General features: G+C 41.4%; 2 protein-coding genes across 3 annotated transcripts; both read right to left on the bottom strand.

The window, feature by feature from the left end:
• Nucleotides 1–477: 477 nt before the first annotated feature.
• LOC146624218 (F-box only protein 39-like) lies at nucleotides 478–3,583 on the bottom strand. The gene is made up of 6 exons (XM_085363781.1): nucleotides 3,138–3,583; nucleotides 2,845–3,016; nucleotides 1,899–2,207; nucleotides 1,461–1,685; nucleotides 695–874; nucleotides 478–603 (listed from the first exon to the last, which is right to left on the bottom strand). The coding sequence occupies exons 1-6, from the start codon at nucleotides 3,581–3,583 to the stop codon at nucleotides 478–480; spliced, it is 1,458 nt and encodes a 485-aa protein (XP_085219907.1).
• Nucleotides 3,584–6,478: 2,895 nt separating this feature from the next.
• LOC146624217 (uncharacterized) lies at nucleotides 6,479–7,943 on the bottom strand. 2 transcript variants are annotated; one of them, XM_085363779.1, is made up of 6 exons: nucleotides 7,903–7,943; nucleotides 7,596–7,734; nucleotides 7,306–7,465; nucleotides 7,087–7,160; nucleotides 6,615–6,845; nucleotides 6,479–6,523 (listed from the first exon to the last, which is right to left on the bottom strand). In XM_085363779.1, the coding sequence occupies exons 1-6, from the start codon at nucleotides 7,941–7,943 to the stop codon at nucleotides 6,479–6,481; spliced, it is 690 nt and encodes a 229-aa protein (XP_085219905.1). The 2 variants fall into 2 exon arrangements, with proteins under 2 accessions (XP_085219905.1, XP_085219906.1); XM_085363780.1 differs by having other exon boundaries at nucleotides 6,615–6,842; nucleotides 7,306–7,450.
• Nucleotides 7,944–14,195: the final 6,252 nt, after the last annotated feature.

Genomic DNA, 14,195 nt, shown 5'->3' with positions numbered 1-14,195 from the left:
ATAATAATGAGGTGAGGTGTAGTGGCACAGATAATGATAATAACAGAAAAAAATTAAACGAATATGACTGAAAGCCCACAATACACTTGACTTCATGTGCAGTTAGGCGTGAGCTGTGTAAGCAAGAGTTTGGTATGTTGCTGTTGCCTCCTGTTCCCTTAAATAGAGCTCTCCCACACACACATATGCATGCATGCACACACGTGCACACTCTGCTTCCCTCATCACCCTTCGCTGAGAAACTAGGTCAGTGTTTCCATGCACACCCCCCACTGCCACTCACACCACCCCAGAGAAAAACAGGCAAGAGACAGAGAGAGCGAGTGAGAGACAGCTAGTGGGCGGGCAATCCACATAAAAATGGCCAGTTATTACTCTTTTGGTTTGATTATTTGCAAAAAAGATGCTTTTTATGCTTCACTCATTTATTTGTTTTTTTGTTTGTCCTTTGCTGGTCGACAAATCCCCGTGAAAGTGTTATTCAAACGGGTAAATTATGGCAGAAAAACACAGATCAGGAGGAAGATGAAGGTAGGAAGACAGCATTTCCTCCAGTGCTTCTTCCTCCTCTCCAGCAGCTTCATTAAAGCTGCAGATTCTTACCTGCAAGATAAAATGTTTAAAAGCATTATTGTGAGGGTGTGTGTATCTTTATTGTGTGTGCAGTCAGGTTGACATTGCTGTTTCGTCTTACGTGGATCTCTTTGAGGGAGCTTTGAGTTAAACTCATGTCTAGCAGCCTCGCAACAGTTCGGATTTCCAAGAATGCGCAGATGCTCAGCTTCACCAGACGCTCACACACTTTAACCAGCTCCAACAGCTCCTCATCCAAAGATTCACCGAAGTTGTTTGCACCGAAGTCCAGGTTTAGATGCTGCAGGATAATGATTTTGATTCAGTAACTAGGTTCATGTTAAGCCAGTTCTCCATCAGGCAACTGCTGTTCTTTAATTCAACGCTTAGTTCTTTAAACATAGTGTGTTACTAAAGACTGTCTCAGCCAATCTCTTGTAAAGTTTGTGGGACGAGGCCACATGCCCTTCAGTTCCCTCTTCTTGAAGCATCATTTACACAGTACTCATGTGTTGTATCACATTAAATGATTTCGCAAAGAAAGGCACCAGCCAGCCAGTGGATTTGAACCTTCTTGGGGATTGTTTAAAAATCTAGTAACAATCCCATCAATAATCCACAATAAATGCCATAAACAATGACCAATAGGCAATGTTATTCCTGGTTGCAGATGTAATGACATTGCTTGTGACTAACCAAGCTTGTGGACATAAGTTGAGAGAACGTCTGTTAATTTCAACTTCAGAGCCTCTGCAGATCAAATTCAAATGAGCTGATGTAATATATATAGCATACAGTAATGTGCTGATTGTAATGAGCAGGCATTCATTTTAACATATCATATCTACACTCTGAACTCTGTAATGCTGCCTGCTCAGCACCCTGACCTGAATGGTGTGTCTGTACTGAGGCAGTATGTCGCTGAGGAGAGGCTTGGGACTCCAGTCTTCGTTGGGCGAGTAGAAAGCAGACATGCAGTATTCACTCAGGGGAATCTCGGGCAGCAGCATCCTGGCGAGGCGATCATTGTTAACAACTTGGTTCACTGAAATCTTGACTTTGAGGTCTGGGCAGCTTGATGCCAAAGTTGCCCATGAGCTTCCACAAATCAGCTTGACAGACAAAAAGAAGCGGAGATGGAAATTAGACCTGTGGGGGTATTTTAAACCCTGTCTTCCTACCCAGGATCTATACATCTGCCATTACATTGTGTCCAACCACAGAAGCAGTGAATCCAGTTTTTGTTGGGGATCACAGCTACATCATTCACACATCCCCACACAATAATAAAATAAGGCCACTTGAAAGGTTCGTTTCATGCTTACCTGTTGATGTGGTTCTTTAAGACAGCAGTGCAGTAAAAATGTTTGCAGGGTATTGCCATCTCTGCTGGACTTTCGCCTCCCTCCTCCGTGTCTTTGCTGGAGTGCCATTAGAAGCTCATCTGACAAACAGGAGTAACTCAGCCTCAGATCGGTGAGACACTGCAACTGGCTCAGGTTGTCGGGCACGCTGGAGTTGAGGTAGACGTTCACCGAACCAGAAAAGAATGCTTCCAAATCCAAAGAGGAAATATAGCACCGGGGGTAGAAGCGCGTCTCATAATGTAATAAGGCAGAAAGCAGCTCCAAACCCTTGAAGTTAAAGGTTCAGAAACCATATAAAGATTAAGAAGACCACAATCAGTATAATAATCAATCTAGCCTAGAAAGCAAACATTGCCCAGTGAGAGGTCTTAGACTTTAAACTATCAGAAATCCATTTATGAAGTAATAAGGAGTGTTACAGCTCCACTGGGCTTGATATTTAGGAGTTTGTGATTGATGTGAACCCAAAAGTCAACATTTCTAGCTTGTGGTTGTCTGGCAGGAGAGGCTTTAAACACAAACTTACTGCAGCTTTATATGGAGACCTGCAAACTGGTAACTAAAATTGTGGCATTTATTATAAAACATTAAGGGAAGAATCAAGCATCACAAAGAAGATATTTGATTTAAATTAGAATATTAAACTACTTAGCTTCAATTCAGTTCAGTAATGTAGTCTTATGTCGCTGAATTTGAACATCTTTTAGTAACTTTTCACCAAAATTTAAGTTACTATTCCATATGAAGACTGATTAATTGACACACACAATACTTCGGCTCCAGTTCTCAGCTGATGAGATCTGTTCTGTGTTTTAAATAACTCTAGCACTGTAGTGAAGAGCTGGAAGTTGGGTGGTGATATATAGCTGCTGAAACATTATCTTAGGATGTGTGCTGTAGTCACCTGATGGATGCAGTTTCGCATCCCGCTCAGACAAATGGAGTTGAGTTTTGAGCTGCCTCTCTGGAGGAATGAAATCAGGCAGCCCACCACTGAGGCTCTGAGGCTTGAAGTCCAAGCGCTTCTGTCCAACTCCAGGTTCATGACGGCTAGCGAGCGCAGTGGGGCCCTCACCCTGTGGAGGTCGCAATGATAATAAGGTTGCAGTGTGAGTTTTTACTTATATTGCACAGGGTAACAGAGTGGGGCCCTAATTTGTGTAAAACCACGAGTTGGTTCAGACAGGCCTCTTTTACCTGATGAGCTCAGAAAACAGTTGAGTGATCGCTCCCTTCAGTCTCAGGGCTGCCTGGGTTTTCCTTGGAGGACACACAGTCACCTCCAACCTCTCCAAGTAGGCGCCCAGGTGGCTCACATAGGCAATGGTAGAGGAGTAATCTGGCTTCCTGAATTTGGAAATCCGACCACTGAAGTGAAAACGGCGGTGGCGCCAGAGAGAAGGTGAGCGCATGACGTTGTGCCACTGACGACAAACAAGAGCTGCTGTTTTGCGATCCCAGTCTGGCAGAAAACTGAATACACGCTCCAAGCACAGACGAGGAAGTGACAGCCACGTGATTTTCCTGTCTAAGATGCAGTCACAGCTGTCATCAGTGAAATATTCTCCTGTCTCTGGATCACTGTATTCCTGATCAATGCCATAATTCTCTTCTTCCCCAATGCTCTCCTCTAGGTTTTCCATGTTTTAATATTTGGATCACAAGGTTTCTGCAGCTTGTACTCTCACAGTGGACTTCAGTGAAAGTAGATGTGTGGGACACAGGCTAATCCCACTGTAGTTTAAAGAAAACATTGAAAAATGTTACATCAATATGTAAGGAATGACAGGGAGACTACCTACAGCCACAAGGAGTCCAACAGCCAATGAGATTCTAGAGGAATTTGGCACAGAATATTGTGACATCACAAGGAACCAGCTCAGTTTTCTGTTCAAGACATTCCATTCACTCCCTTTAAAACAGGCTGCTTTTATGAAGGGTTTATAAATTGTAACTAATCACGTTATAATGAATAGTAATTGACTCATTTTCATTTTAACATTAGTATATGGCCTCTTTTCACTCCCCACATGTATATACCACTGCTATGGAACGCCAGGACTGCCATAATGAATGAATTAAATACACCATTAAATAATTAATTAAATGTGGCAATAATTAATTAATTACATGTGTTATAACTATTTATTTAATTAATTAATTCCAATTTTAATTAATTATTGCCACATTTAATTAATTATTTAATGGTGTATTTAATTCATTCATTATGGCAGTCCTGGCGTTCCATACACTGCAGCATGCCATTAAACTTTATATCCTCTCTTTCTAAGTCTGTGTTTTCTCTCCTCACCCACCAACCAGTCAGATGGCTGCCCCTCCTTGAGTCTGTTTGAGTCTGTTTGCTTGGGTTTTCTTCGGGTACTCCCTTATCTGCCTGAATTTCACACCGGACCATGTCACAGGCTGACTGACACAGATAGCTTCTCTTTAGTGTCTTGGTTTGTAAAGTAAACTAAGATAAAATTGCATAAAAGATGGACTTTGCACCAAAAAACAAGCCAATAGGTCACATTGTGACAGCAGTTCACAAAGACAAGGGAGTAAAGCTAAGATGGAAGTTGAAGAGCTGAGCCAGTGCAGTTTTTTCTTATGATTTAACATTTACATGACAGCAGATAAACTGAATGTGGAAAAACGGAAACTATGTTATTTTTTCACAATAGGGGGGATTTTGAGCTGTTTTTGAAACTTTTTTATGGGTTGTTATTGATCAGTTTTACTTTTTAGGCTCCCTTGACATCAGATTGGACTGCATGAGGTCAAAAACCTCAAATGAGTGTGATAAATCAAAGAAAAAAAGGAATTAGGGGAAATAAACAAAAGGGGATTTGTAGTAAAGATGAAATTTAAAAAATAGAGAAGTGGAAAGACAGAACATACTGAGATATACCCTACTTATAAACACTTATTAACTCATTAAGTCACGTATAAACCTGTCCAGTGCTAATGGTGAATTTATTGTCAGTGTATCCAACAGACAAGACATGTATATGATAATGCCCCTGATGAATATCCAATAAGAATGTTCTGCCTAAAGATCTTAAGTTAAAAAAAATTTCTTAAAATAAAATAAGAATGTGAGTGCATATTTGCGCCATTTAGTCCATTTCTAACATTATTTATTGAAAAAATACAATTAAAAGATCTAAAAAATCTTAATTGACCCTGTGCACGAGAAAATGCTAACTTCCTGGTTTGAGACCGGACGTGGGGTTGTACATTTCCGGTAGCTTTACTTTGCGGTCAATCGCTACTGCGAAGATATACTCCAAAATCATGTCCAAAACTCGAAAACGGAAAGATCGCGTTAAGTTACAAAGAGCAGAAGGTGGGAACACTCACCACTGTTGTGTCATAAAAAATCTAATGATCAATTTTGAAGTTTAAAGAGTTTAGATCAATCAGTTGTTTACATCGCTCAACACAAGCAGAACCGCATTACTGCAGCAGAAGACACATCGTCCACATTCAGAAGCACATCTCTGTATAGTGACTGGTCTTATGACTTAAACAGGCAAATGTTCAGCATTCAAACTACAGGTGAAGAATAGTCAAACCAGATCTTTCCCGTTATGTCGATATCAGCTAGTCAAGTACACACCTACACAGCATGTTAACAAACCGTGAAAAAAGCCACACAAAAAATGAATGGTAAGAGTTTCTATACATTAGTATTTACGAAGGGTATGCTGTGACTTACCTTCAAAATTACAGTGGTCCCTCGCTAATAACGTGGTTCACCTTTCACCTCGCTGTTTCACAGATTTTTTTAGTGCAAGTTTGCACGTTTTTTTACGTCACATTGTATCCTGCCACTGCAGACGATCTCCTCCGTGACGATTGCTAGCAGTGTGACTCTGAAGTGCAGTACTGTATGTCCACGATGTCCACCAAACGTTTTGCACCGTCAAAAAATACAATTGGCTACTTGATTTCACCTATCGCTGGTTATTTTTACAACATAACACCCGCGATAAACGAGGGACAGCTGAGAAATATAACATTTGAATCCCTTTTCTCTTTTGTTCTGAGGCACAGGGAAAAAATATCGACAAGTCGATGAACATCATTTACAGATATATTGGGTAAATGCCCAAGACATCTATAGAAATGTTAATCGCCGCTTGATTCATTCATTTGCTTAACTTGTTTTGGACCGTAAACAGGGCGTGAATAGGACACCGGAAACAAAGCTCCCCACAGGAGTTTCCGCACCGGAAGTAGCATATGCTAACGTGCACATGGTCATTTTTAACATAGGGATGTAGACCAGGAAAAGGAAGAGGATGACTTCACCTTGCTCAGTTAAAGTCACAGAAGTTCAACATTGAGTAAAAATAATAATATAATAATAAGTGAGGAATAGTGATGACAAAGCTTAAGTGTAATAAATAGATAGATATTTAATAGCACAAGCAGATACTGCACAACACTAACACGCTAAAGGCTTCCTGAGAATATTCTAATTTAGACAGCAGACACTATTTTTAATAACAAAAAAGAAACGTTTTCTTCATCTATTTGTTTGACTTCCTCAGATCTTCAAACAGCAGACACTTTGCCTGTGCAGACAGAAAGAAAGCAGAGTGACATAAACTGCGGTATCTTTAGTGATGATCTATTTATGTCTACGTGGGCTTAGCTTAGCCAAACCTCATGCCAGCGTAGTGTGTCAGGGGGCAAGTCCAGATGGCAGTGTGGACAGGTGTGTGTCTGATAGTGCACTTCCTGGTTTCTCTGTCCCCTGCAGGGCCCCTCGCTTCCCCACAGTGGGTGACACGGCGAGTGGGACGACCAAGCTACACCAAAGTGTGGCCGAGGGTCTGTTTGGTAGCTCACTTTTTGACCACTAGAGGGCAGCGGTGACGAATCAGAGTCGTCCTGCTGTTCAAGAAAAGCAGAGGTCTGCATTACAGTAGAGAAAAGAGCTGTGCACAGTGACTTCAGGCTTAAATTTAATTCGAGTCTTTAAAAATTACACAAAAAAATGCACAGCAATAACAAATCCTCTATTATTTTATATGTGTGTGTTACATTAGAGAAAACTAAATGAATGGGGAATGCATGAAGCATTTTCTCAACACTCCCTCTAATGGAAAATATATTTTGTCATGAATTTAAAAACCTGTTTTGTAGTTTCAGGGCGATACTCCGAGTCAAGAGACCTCAAGCAGTACCAGCAGGGTTCAGGTGGGTGATCTATAAAAACACAAATGGCAAAGAAAAGCACTTAAGCAGCATTGGCTCTAACCCATTTACATTTAAATAGTCTCACACAAGCAAGTGCTTTCAATAAATGCACCCTGCTGGCCCCATGCATCTGTCAGCTGTGAGTGTGACCTACTCTGTGTGTTAGAGGGATGAGATAACACAGAAATGGGGGACAACTCTTCTTCTGTCTGCAGGGAGGACGATGGGAGGCACCCAGTATCGTCCTGGGTGTCTGTGGCTACCAGGGTGCTGTCTGGTAACACTTCTGCACCGCTGCACTGATCGTCTGCACCCTTTATCAAGCACACAAACAAAATGACACGCTAAATGCTCATTTGCTGTTTCATATGAGTTGCACTGACTGTGATCGATAGAGGTTTTGTTTATATTATATTTCATTTATGTGGTTTTGTCTCATCTGACCTGGCTTGGCTCTCCATCTCCATCATAGTGTCCTCCATCAGTCTGGTCTTCCTCATCTGGTTCCTGGAGGCTTTGTGACTCATCGCTGTCCTTGCCACAACTCTGAGTCACTGTTTCGGCCTGAGTAAAAGTTATCCCACTGAAGTTTGAAAGAGAGACAGAAGAATTAAAAAACATGCCCTCCTAACCGCCTGACTACAAGGTTATCAGCCAATCAGTCACCAGCTGCCTTACAAGGGATCAGCCTCTATTGTTACAGTCAGGGCGACCTGATTAGTCGTAAACATTCATTCTCCCCTCGCCTTACCTTTCGATGCTCTGGCCCTTTTCCTCATTCTCTCCCTCCATCCCACCTCACGTGTGACCCTCCCAGGGTGACTGCTGGGTTTTTCTTCTTAATCCCACTTGGTCTATTTAATTTATTTATTTGTTTTAGCTTTTCCCTCTCTTCCACCGCTCTGTCTGCCTGCTCTCTCACTGCTCTCATCCCTCCCTCACTGTGTGTGAAACGGAAACTCCAGGCTTTCAATATTTGATGTGTCTGAATAGCTCACAAGCAGGTTTCTGTAAAGCATGATCAGGTGATTCTCTGAGTGTTGGAGTCGGCTTTGCCCCAACATCATCATCATATTGTAATTCCACTATTCCCCACGAGTAAACAACACAAAATAAGTTTATTTTCAAACATAAGGTCACTATCAATGAATAAATTAGCTGCTATTTGATCTTTGTCCGTCTGTATGATTTCTGCTTTGATAAATTATTCACTATGCTTCTCAGATTTGACAGTTGACGGCTGATGAAATATCAGGTTAAATATTCACATATTCAGGTTTCAGATTGGCGTGTGGCTAATTAGACTGAGACCTGGTGAACGTGTAGAAAGATGGTGCAGGTGAGTGGGAAACATCATTGGGAGATGAACAGGTCATTCCCTACCTTACTTTCTACTGAGCAAGGTACTTGTAATCCACTTGGGTTCCTTCCATATGATAGCCTGTTATACAGTACTGTGCAAAAGTCTCAAGCAACTGCTCATTTTTTATATATTTTATTTCCAAGGAGCCAGACTTTTTAAAGTGGTCTTGACCAATAGTTCTCCAGGCTTTCTGAAAGTATTTCAGAGCTTTCCCTTGGACATTGCCTGTCTCTGAACACTGACCTATGAATCATTCAAGCATAAAAATGGAATTTAACTCAAGGGACGAACCAGACAATTTAGCATATAACCAATTTTAAATAATATCTATAGGCACTTTGTCACTGGATGCCTGTTGCAAAAATATAGACATTTGTTTGAATCTATGAAAAATGTCAAAGATATGTTTGACAGACATAAAATAGTATATCTGCACCCACAAGGTGAGAGAAGAGCTATTAGCTGAAAACATGACACATCTCAGGATGGAGTGCAGTGTATCCTAAACAATTTTGAGGAAACTGGACAAAGTCCCCATCCATCTATTCTCTTCTGCTTATCTTTGTCACTGTCGGAGGGCGGCTGGAGCCTATCCCAGTTGTCTTAGGGCGGGAGGCGGGGTACACTCTAGACAGGTCGCCAGTCTGTGGCAGGGCTAATCAAAATAGGTGGTCAGCCTAATATACTGTCTACAGATGAACAGTATCTGGAAGACATGTGCTTAAGAAATGCTAAAAAATTCAGATCCTCTGTGAGACATACCTGACAGAGGATCTGAGAGATGCATCTGACCCTTCAGTTGATCCATCTACTGTTCAATGAAGCTTTATCAGAAATGGCCACAGTGGAAGGATGGCTTTCAAGAAGACATTATTAAGGAATAAAACCAAATTCCACAAGAATTGGATCAAAAATCTGTGGTAACAGGACTTATTGAGTGATGAATCCAAAGGCGGAATTTTTGGTTTCATCAGATGCGGATCCACCATGAAACACCATTCATTTTTCGGTGATCCCAAACACACTGCCAATGCAGTAAAAGCATACAGCCGAACTCAAGGATTGGCCTCCCCAGAGCCAAGACCTTATCATTATTTAAGCAGTGTGGGATCATCTTAATAGAGAAAAAGACAAGCAACATCCAAAGAAGATCTGTGAATATCCTCAAGAAGCCTTGGAGTACTATTCCTTAAATTAAAAGAGAGTTCAGGTTGCGTTGAAGAATAAAGGTGGTCATGCCAAATACTGGCGTTAAAGCTCATTAGAATTGTACAAACGGTGTTTTCTACAAACTGTCGTACCTATTTCCTATTTTCCTAGCAAAATATAAAGAAAACTGAAGTGTGGCTCAAGAATTTTGCACAGTACTGTACTTCTATAATATCACATTTCAGACAGAAACATTTTCCCATGCCATTTGAAAGCAGCCACTCTGGTCATTCATGAGTAATTAAGAAGGATTCATTCTGGTAATAGAGTATTTTCACACAGCAGCACCATGACTGCATTGTAAAGCACTCAGTCCACCAGCAGATGGAGGAAGAGAATTTCATCTGTGGTTCATAAACCACAGGTAGACCAAAACCACATTATACTAAATCTTGGAATTTCTCCTACACATGTTTGCCTTCAATTGTATCCATTTTTATCCATATTTAATTTTGTGTCCCCCGGTCCTGGAGTATCTCTTGCATGAGCCTCTGTCTTTTTAGCTTTCAGATTCTGTGGGCTGGCGTCTTCATTTGACATGAATTCTCCTTTTAGAAATTCAAAGTAATCCGGTAAGGTATAAAAAGCAGCACACATGGGTGAAAGCCATTTCCAACCACCCTTATTAACTACACTATGTGACTTGGGTTTTAATTTCAGGCCTTTTTGTAAAGCTGTGGAATGTGTGTGTGTGTGTGTGTGTGTGTGTGCCTGTATGCATACTTGTATCTCTCAATTTTGCTTCTTGTATGCCAGCACTCTCACTTATGTGTGTGTGTCTGTGCGCGTCTTCCTGTAAATGCACGGCAGGTAATGTGAGTGTATTTCCTGTGTGTGTGTGTGTGTGTGTGTGTGTGTGTGTGTGTGTGTGTGTGTGTGTGTGTGTGTGTGTGTGGGAGGAGGGAGACAGGAACATAAGTGGAGATGACTCACCAGTCTTTTGTGACAGTGGTGCAGAGAGAGTGCTTTTCACCCATTTCTCTCCCTTGGGGCTTGCATACAAAACAAGAAATGGAGAGAGGGTAAAGAAGAAAAGGAGAGGAAGATTGGGTGTTAGGAAGCATTAGGGGGGATTTGGGGGAGGGGGGGGATAATTGAAGGAAAAAAAACTGGGAGAAGATGGCAAATGAGTGTAGAGAGCTGGACAAAGAGAAGCGAAGAAAAGATGAAAGGAGTGAGCAAAAAAAAAAAAGACTAGGGTTGCAAAGATCATAAACAAAGGATGCCGTTTCACGGGAGAGGCACTGGCAGCTCTGCCTTTGTTGTCCTAATGGCTGGTGAAAGCATTGTTGATGGGCCATATTGTGTTCAGCGTAGGTAGTAACAGATGAATCAACAAAATAAAAGGGGGTCACAGTGACAAGATTCAGATTTAATTTGGAAAAAGCATTCAGGTCAGGAGTGTGTTAACCCTTTGAGCAGCTTTCCTGAATATCTGCCTACCTTTACTTATTTATCGGCAGCTTGCCTACTTGGAAATAATTCTGTCAAACACAAATGAAAGTCATGAAAATTTATTGTGCAAGTTGATTTGTATTCACAGCATTTTAAGCTAATTTATGATAGCAGTAAGTTTATATATTTTTTTGTTTTTCTTCTGCTTTTTATTGCAGTGTTTGGATCCTCAGGACCTAAAAGGCCTGCTTATTGAATTTTAAGCTCAAGATGTTTCGAGCTCCGTGATGTAAATGTTCAGCTAGAGACCATTTAATGCAACAGGTTGATGATCAGATCCGTGAGTGTGGTGGTAACCAATACATTTAAAAAAAAACACACACACACCCCATAATTATAGTTCTGTTAGAAGGTGCTTAATGGTAACGCATTAAATGTACCATTTCTGCAGCAATGCCCTGATTGAGTCACCATCCCATATTTCCCTCGTGCTGCTGCGCAGGTTTTCAGTAACAACCCGTCAAATATAAAAGGCTGCAGACCTCACCAGGTCAGAAGAGGCATCCCATTAGGCCTTTGTTCTCTCAAACTCTGCAGCCATTCACAGTTACAAACGCAGCGACAAAGGTGTCATGTAACAGGATAAACTCTAATTAGCGGCATTTCTCAGTTTCAAAAGAGTTGTGGAAATCAGCAGCTTAATAGGAGTTTAAAAAGCAACATGAGGCAGCTCACAGACCTCCAGCAATTTCACATCATCCCATGTTCGAATGTGACGATGATGAGAGATGAGATAGCCTTTATTTGTCAGTTGCTGTTGCCCACAACTGAGATGACAGACCTTGCCGACCGTACATACAATGCACAAACATCACATTGGGGACACAGGTCAGGCTAGGTAGCAAGGGAAAAAAAAAACATCGAAATGTGTAACACAAAAGGATAATACAGGAATGCACAGATATCAACACACCATAACACAATAAAACACAGACAAGCCGCATGGGAGAGTATTCTAGTGTGTACAGCTGATCTGGGACCGCTGCAGTCTTCGATTGCGCCTCCAGCTGATCCAGTGTCCACATCGGATGGAAGGTAAGCATGGGAGGAAGCGTTGGATTCGGGGGAGTGAGGGCGTATCAGTATCTGTGTACATGTTTAGTGCGTGTGTGTGTGTGTGTGTGTATCCCGTGTTCAGCTGAGAGAAAGTGTCACCACGCCCGGTTAAGCAAAGGTCAACAGTCTCCAGCGGACCAAGGTGGCCTTGAAGGAGGTACAAAGAGTTCTGATAACAGTCCTGTTATCATGGGAAGAATTTGTTGTTCCAGTCAGCTTCAACCTTGGCAGGCCTTCAGCTGGCGCCAGGGGGGCCGCATGAGTGAAGATGGTGAATGTTTGGGTTTAGTGGAACAACTGCATCCAATTTTTACAGTTGGTCTAATGTCCATCACTGGTCACCAATTATCTCAATTCCCGTTGTTCTTCTCCAAGATCTTTTCCATACTTCGTTCAAAACACAGTCTGAGTACTCACAGCCCTGCCAATTGTCTATCATGTCAGCCAGCCTTATAGGATTTTGAACAGCTGTAGCCGCTTCTTGTTCTTCGATAAGGTCCAAGCCAGCTCCAATCAGCCCGAACTCTGTTATCGTGGTTCCAGATTGGTAGATGTCGTTCAATGTCCTGCATCGAGAGTGTCGCCAGACACACGACGCAACCGACCATCGAGTATCTGGCAGCAAACGTCTCTGCAGGACAATCGGGCTCTCCCAAGCCCAGCAGGGTGTCAATTCCGTTACGGGACCAGTTGATCAAATCTTTAGGTTTTAGAGAACAAGACTGAGAAACTCTTTGAGGGTTAGAGTTAGACAAGACTAGACAAACACATAGAAGCAGGAGCAGGGAAGATAAGGGAGGGAGGGTGGGAAAGATGCGTCCGCCTCCTCCGAGAGCCAAAGAAGACCGTGAAGTCATATTGAGAAAGGTGAAATAGATGTTCAATGGGAATGCTGGTACAACCTGCAGCTTTTGTGCCTTTTAACTTAGTTAAAGCGGAATATAATCAGCTAAAATCCTTAATTTGTTTTTTATAATTAGGGCCACAGTTTGATGGCTAATGAAATGTTTATAGCTTTATAATTCAGCCTCTCTACAACCACAGTGGCTCTTAAATCGGATAATCAAGATGTGATGGAAGTGCAGAATTTCAGCTTTAATTCAAGGCGTTTAACAAAGTTTTTGCATGAGATGTTTTTGGATTTGCAGCCAATTTCATACATAGTGCCCCATTTTCAGAGGCTCAGAATTAATTGGATAATTAGGTCTGGTCCCTCCTTATTTAATGTCAAATGAAGCAGACATAATATATGGAGTTGATTCACAGTGTTGAAATTGAGTTTTAGAGCCTTTTTTTTAACTGTAGTTTTAAATATGAGACCCGAAGAGATGTCTGTGCAAGTGAGGGAGGCCATCATTAGACTAAATAAAATGAAATAAACACATTAGACAGACAAAAGCAAACTTAAGGCACGGCTGACTAAACAATCGACAACATTTTTAAAAATGAAGGAATGCAGTGGCTAGCTCAGCAACACCAAAATACCCTAAAAAACACAGAAAACAACTAAAGTGCACAGTGATAGAATTATTACCTTTGTTGATGTCCTTTTTCAGCTCTACAATCCAGGGAAATCTCGGTGAATAGAAATACAGATGGTTTTACAACATGGTGCAAACCACTGGTTACACTCAAGAACATTTTGGCAAGATTAGATACCTAAAAGAGCCGGCATTGTTGTAATTCTTAAACAGTTAATTAAAACCCCTTGAATTAAAGCTGAAAGTCGGCACTTCAGTCACTCATTGATCTTTTGATTTCTGGTGGTGTGTACAGAGGCAAAACTACAAAACAACTGTGTGTTTGTTTAACAAATTATGGACCTCACTGTAAGTACAGCCCCAGCATGAGTATGAGCAACGGGAGAAGAAAAATACATCAAAATAAGGCATAGAAATATTTAATTGGCCCAAGAAGAAAACACAAACCATGTCCTGTTAGCAGCTTAATATCAGTGGTTG

Source organism: Diplotaxodon limnothrissa, linkage group LG10, assembly GCF_057381915.1.
Source record: "Diplotaxodon limnothrissa isolate DT_005_m linkage group LG10, D_limnothrissa_male_GT1.1, whole genome shotgun sequence".
Classification (NCBI taxonomy): domain Eukaryota; kingdom Metazoa; phylum Chordata; class Actinopteri; order Cichliformes; family Cichlidae; genus Diplotaxodon; species Diplotaxodon limnothrissa.
This window is presented reverse-complemented; position numbering and strand designations above follow the sequence as displayed.